This window comes from Myxine glutinosa, chromosome 5 (genome assembly GCF_964187855.1).
Source record: "Myxine glutinosa chromosome 5, kmMyxGlut1.1, whole genome shotgun sequence".
In the NCBI taxonomy this organism is placed as follows: Eukaryota; Metazoa; Chordata; class Myxini; order Myxiniformes; family Myxinidae; genus Myxine; species Myxine glutinosa.
Window position 1 is genome coordinate 61,541,759 of NC_136265.1, and position 12,757 is coordinate 61,554,515.

Sequence of the window (12,757 nt, forward strand, 5' to 3'; positions counted from 1 at the left end):
AGGACCCAAATCACCCAAAAGTCCCCGAGGACCAAAAAAGTCTTTGATGACCCAAAGTCCCCGAGGACCCAAAAGACCCAGATGACCCAAAAGTCCTTAATGACCCAAAAGACCAAGATGACCCAAAAGTCCTTGATTACCCAAAAGTCCCCGAGGACCCAAAAGTCCTTAATGATCCAAAAGACCCAAAAGCCCCCAAGAAGTCCTTGATAATACCCCTCTCCCCATGCCTCCCAGCTCTGGCCCACTGCACATCTGGGCTTGGTGAAAGGCAAGCTAATGCTCAAGCAGTACAGCAGGCAGGTAGGTATGCTACAAGGCTGTGAAGACCAATGAAAATTTGGTCAAATGGACCAACGGGCCCCCTAGTTTTTAAAATGACTGCCTGAAGAATTGCTCAATGATGACAGAGTGTCATCTTCCAATTTCTGACTCAAGCCCTTAATGAGTAGACACCATCAAAAAACATTGCATGTACCCTATTTCAAGGTTCATCTAAAACATGCATCTGGTAACTGGACTATAAGGGCCTCCACCACGGATCGCTCGGTCTTCGCTCGGCCATCCTGTCGGCTTTCCGCCATGGTCGTCGTGTTTTGGAGATGCCAATTCGCACCAAATTAACCCGGCAGACGTGAACATATTTTCGTCCCATACTCACCAGAAAGTGATGGTCGTTGAAGACCGCGCAACCGTAACAATATTGTTTCATCTCTTCATCTCTCCATTACATGACTGATTAATTAGATTCCAGATTTAGCAAATTCCATTGTTCTCTGGCAGCAATGTAAACAGGCTTCAAAATGTTCCAATGGAAGCATATTTAGATTGCAGCGCCGAAGGCAATGTTATGCACTAGCTGAGGCTTGTAGGCCATGAGACAAGTCTATCTATCTTGCCTAGAGAAACTATTCCGTGACGCACCTCAGGGAAATTAGCTATTCCCACTGAAATTGATGTGTTGAAAGTGAAGATGACGTTCCCTATTCAATAAAGTTGATCAAACGTAAACAGGGGAACCCTGTTCCTTGACGAGTGTGAGATCAAAATATCCATCACCCAATCAAGCGGATCCATTACATTGTACACTTGCGATGGGGCCCACCCCTTTCATCCTGTTTCTTTTTTCTGGTGCATGGATCCCACTCCTGACACCAATTATGTAACATGTATGAGCACAACCCAAACCGTATCTTCCCATCGTATGACAGAACAAGATGGCAATCTCACACAAGTAATTGCCAATTTAATAGAGATCATAATAGTGACTGGAAATAATAACAAGAGCACAAGCAAATTCAATAAATTACCAAATAAGAAATGTAGCACAAGTACAGAACGATGGCTGTCTCTACAAAAAACAGCACATCAATTTATAAAGGAGTCAAAATGCACTCCCCACTGTTCACAGGCCTGTAAGCCCAAAGATGGAGGGCAGTGTAGTGGGAAAGCAAAATAAATGAGAGACTTGCCAGAGTTTGAAAATGTTATGGGGAGACAATGGGGGAAGGAGAGGAAGCATTTTCATGCTCAATGGGGATGGTGTCCAGGTAGGCACTGACAACAAGGATGGGTGTGCAGTCGCGGCTATCGTTCTGGTGGAGTGGTGGGTTCTCTGCACTTGGCCGCACTATCGGGGCTGTTCCCCATCAGCACTCTGCATAGTTACTGTGCAGCAGCTTTGTGACTGTACCACTCATGTGCACCTTGCTGGTTTCTCTCTTACTGGAAAAGTCATCCTGAACCATCCTTCCCACCCAAGGCCCGTCCTTATGAGCCGGGCCATGGCGGGAAAGCTTCACATCTGCAGGAAAGAAGAGTCGCTGTGCACTCCTCCGCTAGATCCACGCCGTTTTCGAAGAGAGGATCTTTGATCAACGGCATGGCGTGGATCTATGGTGGGGAAGAGTTGGGAGGAATTTTGTAATGATCAAATTCTGAAAGAGGGAAAACCAGGCCCTTAGGACAATTTGTGGCATCTACGCTAAAAGTATTTGCTTCGTTAACGTTAGGCCCACTTGTGTATTCACAAAAAAACATGCAGAAGTGTTGTTATCTGCAATAATCACAACAACAGAACTTTCGTTCCACTTTTTTTTCTTCTTTTTTTGTATACAACATCGAGGCTCGTGTAAGAGCTAACATTGATCACAAAAAGACAAACTGACACATAAAACATAAAACATATGATAAAGGGAGAGGGAGACAAGATGGAAAGCAGGGACATCGGGAGATCTGTGGGAAGAAGAGGGCTTGGGGGAAGGAGGCATGGGAAGGGGGGGGGGGGGGTTGAGAGAGGTAAAAAAAAACACAGACACTGCAAGGACTTCCAGGAATGAAGTTGGTATTTCAAAAAAGTGGATCTGGGGTGAATTAACGGGGGTAGAAAAGATCAAGGTTTTGGATGGGGGAAGACAAGAGATAATGGTGAACAGCTGTTTTAAAGACCTGGGGGGAGGAGTGGGATTGAAGAGAGTGGGGGAGTTTGGTCCAGAGGCGTGAGAAAAGAGGAATGAAAGAGTGAAGGTGAGCAGAGAGTCTTGATTGTGGTAATTTCACCGTAAGAGGGTTGCTGGCAGATCTTGTGCGCACATTTCATTTCATTTTTTAAATTTCAGCACATTTCATTTTTTTAATTTCAGCACATTTCATTTTCATTTTCAGCATTTCATTTTCATTTCAGCACACATTTCAATATTATGGTCAAACAACAAAAAAAAAAACCCACAATTCAAAGCTCAAAAAGATGCCTAGTAGGCCAACACGTAGAGACTGAGAAGCAATTTGAGAAAAATAATTGAGGGATATATTTGGTATCCAATGCCTTGCCTGCAAAACCACCAGAACTGCCGGATCATATTCCATGGTATTGCAAGTGATGAGGCCCATTGATGGAATAACGTATATTTACACGATTTACAAATCATATACGAGATATCTGTGGGTAAGGTGGGAAGCATCAAGGAAAAAGGTGAATGGTTGGTGACGGAATAAGCTCCAGGTACAGTGCCGAAAGAAAGTCTTTACCCCTTTCAAAATTTTCACCTTTTGTTTACTGGAATTAAATTTTTGTTTCCTGGAAACTTCCAAATGAAAAATCAATTTTACAAATGTAAGAAAATTAATAAAAAATACAAAACGAGAGAATATTGTTACGAATTTGGGTCGTGATATATGTAGAGCAGAGTTGATCTGAGTAGGTAACATGCTTCGACTGTCGCGATAGGGAATCTACCTGTAATAAGTCATGTGTAGGCGTTTTGTCGGCTAAGATGTATGATTGTGAATCTACCAGGAGATTCGTGTGTTAAGTAGTGTAGGGAATAATGAGTAGAGCCCTTGTATGTCTCACCTGGTAGCCAAACCTTTGTCCATTTTGGCACTGCACACCACTTAAATATTAGTTAGGACCTTTAGTACAACACTAAATGACGCCCTTCCCCCCTGACATGACTGAGGAAGAAATCGGGCTAGAACACCGCCACAATTGGCCGCCACCATTTGCACATCCGAGAGGCCTACCCGCCTCGCGTAGCACGTGCTGTGACCAAGGAGTAGGGGACGGGAGTGGTGGCGCAGTGGGCGTGACCTGAGCGAGCCGGGGAGTCGGTGGAGGCTCTGATTGGCAGGGAAGTGCGCCAAAGCTGACGTCATCGGCCGGAGATATTAGCGGGGGCCGGACGCCATTTCGAGGAGTTAGTTGCCGAACGCCATTGCAGAGTTGAGCAGGAGGACTGCGAGTTCGAGCCATGAGAGTTGGTGTTGAGTTGAGATGAGTTCACTCCTGGCCCCTGGCAGTTCGGTAGAGAGTGACATTCATGGTCGAGAGTTGGTTTTGCAGTGCGCAGTTTGGCAATGAGCAATTGAGAAGCGAGTTGGAAGGACGAGACGTGCAGTCACACCTGCGTTCTCTCCGTTCCTGTCTTTTCGTGCTTCGTGTGGGGATCGACCTCGTGTGAAGCCGCTGGCCTGCGTTGGGTGCTTTGGAGCTTGGTGCACGAACCTCGTGGATGGCGAGAGGATTGGAGCTTGGAGCAAGGCCTCGTGGGTGCATCGGGGCCGAGCGGGGCCGTGGTGGACGGCAAACAATACAAGACGACAAAGACAGATAAGCCGAGCTCCGCGTGTACATTTTACATGACGTGTTCTTTTTATTAATTCATAATCCCTCGTTTTGTTTCTGAAGTCGGTGTGCGGGATCCCGATTTAGGATATTTATTACCGGCGCATGTTTTCCCTGTCTCTGCCTTTATTCAATAAACCCTTATATTACTTTTTGTACATAATACCTGACGCAGTTTACCGGGTGGTTGATTTCAATAGTTAAGGCTGCGGGGACTTACACCGTTAACCTCCATTCCGTGCGCTTGGTGTTTTAGATATTGGAATCCGCCATTGAGTTTCCGCCTCGGAGTTAAAGCCTTCGTGATCGTCATCCGCGATCGCCTGATATAAATTTCGGCGGTTGCACGACATTTGGTGTCAGGAGTTAGGGATTCGAACCTAGCGGCCAATTTTTTTTGTCCGGAGGAAGCGAGTCGACCCCGGCTGGGTGAAAAACCCCGCCCAGCATTTGGAACCGAAATTTTTATAGTTGAGGCGGAGGAATTTGAATAATCAATTGGGTGTATGGAGCGTGATATCACGTCTTCGACAAATTTAAATTTGTTTTTTTTTAAGTAACATAACATGCGCGCGGGGAACGACCTTCCGAAAAGCGGATGTCGGAGATCGACAAAATGGAGGTACGCAGCGAGGCCTCCGTCAGTGTAGGGAGTGAGCCGGAAATAGGGGGATTGGAATTGGAGGTTAGGCTTGGAACCTCCCCTGTCCCGAGCACCAACTTATCCCCCTCCCCTACTGGGGAGCCGGGAGCAATTGGAGCAGCCCCGATACCGACCAGAGGCAGATGTGGGATCGATTCTTTAGAGAAATGAGGAGATTGGATAACAGCATTGATGCCCGGGGTGAACAGATCAAAAGAATGAGTAATGAGATAGGAGAAATGAACAATAAAATTGACCGAATGATTAACAAAATGGATGCCCGGAAGAATGAAGAATTGAGGAGGAACGAAGGAATGGCACCGCCGGGGCACAGGGGAAGCCAAAGGTGGCAAAAATTTAATCTGAACGGGGCGAAGCTAAATTGGGAATGGGAGAGAGTACGGCCCATGCAGATGTGCACGGGGCTCAGGAGCCGGGAATGGCAAAATTGGGAATTGCACCGGGAATGGCAATTGTGGCATGTGTACAGGTGAGCATGGAGTGCCCACAGGTAGATGGAGAGACTGCAGGTGCAGAGGTGAATGGGGAATGTCCACAGGTGGATGGGGAATGTGAACAGGTAGATGGGGAATGCCTGCAGGTAAACGTGGAGTGTCCACAGGTGAGCGGGGTGTGCCCACAGGTGAATGGGGAAGGAAATTTGGAATGTGAGAATTGTAATGGGGAATGTTTCCCACATTCTGGCCTGGTTGTTTGTCGGGACCGGGTGGATGTCACAACACCTCAACAGGAGGATGAATTGGAATTGGTGCAGCACCAGGGCGGTGGTGCGGAGCAAGAGGGGGTAGAGTTTTTGGGGGTCCGTGTAATGGAGCCGGACCAGGTATTTATTGGGGATATTGATGAAGACCTGGCGGGGCCAGAAATGATTTGTGATGATGATGATGATGATGATGATGAGGATGATGTGACAGCGGCTGGGGACCTGGGACAGTCCCATGGAGGTAGAGTTTGTTCAGGCCCAAAGGGGTTTGGGGGAGGAGGTGAGTTGGTCCAAGGAGGTGGTTGGAATGACCAAGGGGACCCTCACCGTGCACTACGATTTGGAAACAGAGGCTCCAAAATTGGACAACCAGTTGGGGGATTGTGTTGGCTCCGGGCTGGATTTGGACCTTCGAGATGGGTCGGGAGATGGAGCCTCTGAAGATTTGGTCCCTGTAGGGAATTTGGACCAGCTGCAGGGAGGGGCAGAACAACCAGTGGTAGAGGTTGTTACCTGCAGCTGTGGTGATTGGTCACCTGGAGTCAAAATTTCTAAAAGAAAATTTAAAGTTAAATTAAAATGGGAATTTGGGTTGGCGCAGCCATGGGGAGAGTTGGTCCCCGGGCTGCGGAGTTTGGACCAGGAGAGGTCATTGGGGATGGCCTAGGGCAAAAGTTGCCCCTTTCAAAATTTGGTAATCCCAGCCAGCTGGGGTGCTGTGCTGGCGAGATTTGGACGTGGGGGTCCAGCCTTGGGTGGCATGGTACGACCTGGGCCCCACGGGGGGTCTGGTGGAGTGTGGTGTACCTTGTCCGTCGGGGGACCGTCCGAGCGGGTGGCTCGGGCCGGCAGGGTCACCGGACCCTAGTGGGGGTTAAGACCTCCAGGGGGGTCCGAGGTGGTTTCTCAAGCCTGGGATGGCAAATATTGAAGACCACTAGGGGGAGGTGTTGTGGGTCGCGCTTTGGTGGTGGCACCACGGATGGCCAGCTTGGGCCTGATGTAGTGACCACCCGGGCATGCGACCTGACACCCTCTCCCTGAGACTTTGGGACAACCGGCATGTGGTGACCTGGCATCGTGGTTGGTCTATGGACGCGGGTCGAACCGAATGGACAGGAATGAGACAGCCTGCCGGACAACCATTGGGGCATCTGTGGAACGTGATGGTGTGAGGGTGACCTTCCACAGATGCTCCGTTATGATTTATGGACTCTCGGGTTGGGAAGGGAGCCATGGGTTTGATGAATCGGGAGATGTGTAACGAGCCGAGCATATGGGCCATGCTCGGCTGGCATGTGTATGGCAAAGCGTCTTTCTTTGGTGAGGTTAGTGAAATGTGAAAAATGTTTGGCATGGGTAATCTGTGGGTTAGATGCAAATTCAAGGTTGAATTTTGAAATGTTATGGTGGACACTGTACAGTGACGCCATTATTGATCCAGGTGTGTTAGACCAAAGTGTTGGAGGCTGTGATAAAATTGAACAGGGTAGCAAGACACAGTTTTCAACTGGTTGCGTGGGCAACTGTGCTGATATTTGGGACGCGGGGTTATGGGGATGTAGTTGTGTAGCCTGAGGGTCAACGTGGTGCTGTGCATGTCCGAGGTGTGTGGACCATGTCTTCTGGGTGGGTGTCCTGGTGGAGCATGGCTGTTGACTGGACCTTGGTGTGGTCAGGTGTGGGTGAGCACTGGGGGGCTGCGGTTCTGTGGACTGGGGGACGAGAGGGCAGCGTAGGTGACGTGAGGGGAATGCGACGCACTGCGACCGTCTCCCCCAGAGCCGAGGTTGTGTGTGCGGTAGTGTGTGTTGTGGCAGCAGGTGCTCACCACATTGGCCAGCTGGGGCTGGTGCAGTTGTGTTCCTCGCAGGGGGGGCCAAAGGATGGATGGTGGGTCGCACCCTTATGGACACTCATGGGCCATGTTGGCGTTTTGACTGCTCACCTTGTCCCGATGACCCTTGCACGGTAGAGGTGCAGAGCTGTCGTGGCCACTGGTAGTTGTGTAGTGATGATCACCGTTGGATGCGGATCCACATACCTGCCAGTATAGTGGGGACAAAAGAGAAATTTGGAAGTATTTGGTAGGCCCGATGTGAAATTCTGGGATTGTGAAGGGTGGATTGCACTTTAGGCTTGACCAACCGGAAGTTACCTGTGCATCAAGGTAGAGGTAAGGCCTTGATGGTTACTGTCCCAGGCTTCAGGACTTGCTTGGTAAATTGGGGACATGTAATTTGGAGTTGGGAGGCGGGTGAGAGTGATGACATGGCCGGTGAGGGGGATGGAATGGGGGCCACACAGTGTCTTGTGGGTGGCGTGTGTTTTTGTGTTGTGGTTATGTGTTTTGATGTGGTCGTGAGAGTGGAAACTGGAGAGTGAGTGATGATAATTGAGTTTTGGAAATGTGCTTTTGAAAAATGTAATGATTTGAACTGTGAATGGGATTTCACATGTGGCAGGCCATGGCAAAGCTTTGGAACATCTTGTACACCATCTATGAATTGTGCTGAGTTGTGTGGAGAATTGAATGGCAGCGGGGGAGGAAGTGTGTTTTGGGGTTGTGGGTGGGGAAGGTGTGTGTGTCCGCAGGTACGGATCAAGCTCTGAGGAGCGATGCCTGCGACCTCCCTCTGCGGCAATTACCCCTGGCAGCCGGTGGTAACTGGAAATTGGAGCTCGGCGGTGGAGGGTCTGGATGGGCGCCGCGGGGTGAGGAAGTCCCCCGGTGACCCGTGTTGCTGCGCTGGAGCAGGAGGCCGCGGAGGAGCCTGGTGTGTGTGGAGACCGTCACCGGCGAGGTAACGGCGGAAAGGGGCTGTTGGACTGTCACGGGGCCAAGAGGTAAAGGGGGGGGGGGGGGGCAATGAACTTGTGAGTCGGTTGACTTGTGTTTGGGACTACGGGCACCACAGCCTGAAACGCCCCCACCAACTTGTTGTGCGGTACCTCCCCGCTGCCGAGTTGAGACATGCACTCACGAATGACATCAATGCCATGGTCCTGCAGGGGGGTGTATGAAATAAGTGCTTGTAATGATTTTGTGTGTGATGATTTTTGGAATGAGAATGAGCGGATAAGGGGTTGTGTTGAATGAATGAGGGCGAAATCCACCGAGCCATGTCACTCACCTGTAACATCTGGACAGGGCCCATGGAAATTTAGGGGTGCATTGGGGATGGCCCCACAGGTAAGGTTGTGTCTTGTGGCATCACCGGGGGACGCAGTCTGTAGATTGGGGTATGTAAAAATGTTTTATGGAATTTTTGAGTAAGTTGGTAAGTTTTGTGGTGAAGGTAGATTTTTGTGTGATGTTGTTTCCTCCCACCACAGGAGCGATGGAATGAAGAAAATGTACATACATGACTGCATGATGGTTAAGGGGTTTAGAATGTTAAGGAAGTGTAGGTAGGTAGTCCGACTCACTTCCCACAGCCCTTCCTGATTTATTTCATAGGCTAATTAAGTGTGACAGTAAGTGTTAAGGTTGGAATGGTAGCGCCTGCAGTGAACCTTGCATGAGCTACGGTTCCGGGGGGGGGGGGGGGGGGGGGGCTTTGTTACGAATTTGGGTAGTGATATATGTAGAGCATAGTAGATCTGAGTCGGTAACATGCTTCGACTGTCGCGATAGGAAATCTACCTGTAATAAGTCATGTGTAGGCGTTTTGTCGGCTAAGATGTTTGATTGTGAATCTACCAAGAGATTCGTGTGTTAAGTAGTGTAGGGAATCATGAGTAGAGCCCTTGTATGTCTCACCTGGTAGCCAAACCTTTGTCCATTTTGGCACTGCACACCACTTAAACATTAGTTAGGACCTTTAGTACAACACTAAATGACGCCCTTCCCCCCTGACATGACTTAGGAAGAAATCGGGCTAGAACACCGCCACAATTGGCCGCCACCATTTGCACCTCCGAGAGGCCTACCCGCCTCACATAGCACGTGCTGTGACCAAGGAGTAGGGGACGAGAGTGGAGTGACGCAGTGGGCGTGACCTGAGCAAGCCGGGGAGTCGGTGGAGCCTCTGATTGGCAGGGGAGTGCGCCAAAGCTGACGCCATCAGCCGGAGATATTAGCGGGGGCCGGACGCCATTTTGAGGAGTTAGTTGCCGAACGCCATTGCAGAGTTGAGCAGGAGTTGAGCAGGAGTTGAGCAGGAGGACTGTGAGTTCGAGCCACGAGAGTTGGTGTTGAGTTGAGACGAGTTCACTCCTGGCCCCTGGCAGTTCGGTGGAGAGTGACATTCGTGGTCGAGAGTTGGTTTTGCAGTGCGCAGTTTGGCAGTGAGCAATTGAGAAGCGAGTTGGAGGACGAGACGTGCAGTCACACCTGCGTTCTCTCCGTTCCTGTCTTTTCGTGCTTCGTGTGGGGATCGACCTCGTGTGAAGCCGCTGGCCTGCGTTGGGTGCTTTGGAGCTTGGTGCACGGACCTTGTGTGCGGCGAGAGGATCGGAGCTTGGAGCAAGGCCTCGTGGGTGCATCGGGGCCGAGCGGGGCCGTGGTGGACGGCAAACAATACAAGACGACAAAGACAGATAAGCCGAGCTCCGCGTGTACATTTTACATGAGGTGTTCTTTTTATTAATTCATAATCCCTCGTTTTGTTTCTGAAGTCGGTGTGCGGGATCCCGATTTAGGATATTTATTTCCGGCACGTGTTTTCTCTGTCTCTGCCTTTATTCAATAAACCCTTATATTACTTTTTGTACATAATACCTGAACGCAGTTTACCGGGTGGTTGATTCCAATAGTTAAGGCTGCGGGGACTTATGCCGTTTCCCTCCATTCCGCGCGCTTAGGTGTTTTAAATTTTGGAATCCGCCATTGAGTTTCCGCCTCGGAGTTAAAGCCTTCGTGATCGGCATCCGCGATCGCCTGATATAAACTTCGGCGGTTGCACGACAATATCTTGGTTGGATAAGTGTCCTTACAAACCCCCCCACCCGCGCCCTCCCCCTCCCCCATTATAATAGAAAATCTATCACACACCTAGTTAATTGGCCTCCACCTATGTTGAATTGTCATGGTTCTGATTATTTCAGAATAAAATCAGCTGTTCCGTTCCTGTAGGTTTCCTCTGCTGGGTCGTGCATTTCACAGCAAAGACACAAACATGAGCAGCAAGGAACTTTCAAAAGATCTCCAAGATAAAGTTGTGCAAAGGCATAGATCAGGGGATAGGTATAAAAAATATTTCAAAGGCCTTGAATATCCCTTGGAGCACAGTCAAGATAATCATTAAGAAATAATCAGAGAGGCCACCAAGAGACCAAAGGCAACTTTGAAAGAGCTACAGGCCTTTATGGCAAAGACTGGTCATTGTGTACATGTGACAACAATATCCCTCGCACTCTGCAAGTCTGGCCTGTACAGTAGGGTGCCAGGAAAGAAGCCATTACTCAAAAAAGCCCATCTGGAGTCCTGTTTGAGGTATGCAAAAATCCACTCCGGAGATTCTGAAGCAATGTGGCAAAAAGTTTTGTGGTTTGACGAAACCAATATGGAACTTTTTGGCCTAAATACAAAACATTGTTTGGCGTAAACCCAACACAGCCCATCACCCAAAGAACACCATCCTTTCTGTGAAGCATGGTGGTGGCAGCATCATGTTATGGGGATGTTTCTCATCAGCAGGGACAGGGACACTTATCATGATGGAAGGGAAAATGGATGGAGCAAAATACAGAAAATCCTAGAGGAAAACCTGCTGCCCTCTGCAAGAAAGATGAAATTGGGATGGAAGTTCGCCTTTCAGCACAACAACGACCCAAAGCACACAGCCAAACCCAAAGCATACAACCAAAGCTACACTGGAGTGACTAATGAACAAAAAGATAAATGGCCTTGAGTGGCCCAGTCAGGGCCCCGACCTAAATACAATCGAAAATCTGTGGCATGACTTGAAGATTGCTGTCCATCATCGCTCTCCACACAACTTAACTGAGTTTGAACATCTTTGTTCAGAAGAATGGGCAAATATTGCCCAATCAAGGTGTGCAAAGGTGGAAGAGACGTATCCCAACAGATTTACAGCTGTAATTGCTGCCAAAGGTGCTTCCACCAAGTATTAACTAAAGGGGGTGGACACATCCAACCAAGATATTCTAGTTTTGTATGTTTAATTAGTTTTCTGAAATCTGTAGAATTTGTTCTTCACTTGGAAGTTGTGGGTTACGATGTGTAAATAAAGGTGGAAAAAGTCTGATTTAATGCAATTTCATTCCAGGTTATAAGGCAACAAAAGGTGAAAAATTTGAAAGGGGGTGTATACTTTCTATAGGCACTGTACCTTCCGCACACTCGTAAACATGTATCTCCTTTTCAGGGTATTACCAGAAGAATTTGGACTTTATTCTTATTTAATTTAGACAGAAGAATTTCGAATTTTATCAGAAGAATAAAGTTAGACTTTATTGCATGCTTCAGAATTATGCTGAATGTGGTGAGCGAGTCAAAGAGAAAGATAAGATCAAGTGAGGGCAAGTAGATGGACAGGACCTTGAGGTTCAGGAGGTGAGCCACTCATCACAGACGGCCCAGATTCTGTCCTGCTCTTGTATGTTGATGGCCCAGTTGAATCTCAGCTTAATATCGACCCCCAGGATGTTAACACGAGAGCCAATGAAAATTATGGACATCTGGAGAACATGGGATCTCTCGAGTTCCTCAACAGGAGTGAATGTCCACTTGCGTCAGCACAGGCTTGTAACGTTACCAAGGCTTTGCTGCAGACAGGTGTGTTGCTTCGAGCTTATTGTACAAACACTTGACCTTAAGATTGAATGTCATTGAGGAAGCATCTGAAGATGGTTGGGCCGAGGGGTTTATTGAGGCCTCCTTCCTGTTAATTTCATTTCCAACTTCATGTGGTGCGCAGATCTCATCTTCGACATCACGGACATCTTCGACATCACCTCGTGTATTCGCAGGACACAGGATCGTCATATGATGGAAATTCAGTTAGTTCTGAGAGAATTACGAATGTTGCTGCAAATTTTTACCGGCTCTCTATGATCTTCAAGGAGGGGTAGTCTGTCTGCCCTGCCTAGTCTTGTCGACCCACATTTTACGGCCAACCCTTTTTTTTTTTAAGTACCATGTGTTTTTCTACCTCTCCCACCTCCCCCCCTTCCCATGACCCCTCCTCCCAAGCCCTCTCCCTCCCACAGATCTCCCGATGTCCCTGCTCTCCATCTTGTTCTTCCGCTCCCTTTATCATGTGTTTTATGTGTCAGTTTGTCTTTTTGTGATCAATGTTAG

The 12,757-nt window shown here is 48.6% G+C and overlaps 1 protein-coding gene across 9 annotated transcripts in view; it reads right to left on the reverse strand.

Moving 5' to 3' along the window:
* Window positions 1–1,229: 1,229 nt before the first annotated feature.
* Window positions 1,230–12,757, reverse strand: part of HMBOX1 (homeobox containing 1) — an 82,267-nt gene continuing 70,739 nt past the window's right edge. For all 9 annotated transcript variants that reach the window (XM_078778118.1, XM_078778117.1, XM_078778116.1 and 6 more), the window contains one exon: window positions 1,230–1,893. In XM_078778118.1, coding sequence (XP_078634244.1) covers window positions 1,771–1,893 — 123 coding nt within the window. In that variant the 3' untranslated portion in view covers window positions 1,230–1,770. The remainder of the gene's footprint in view (window positions 1,894–12,757) is intronic.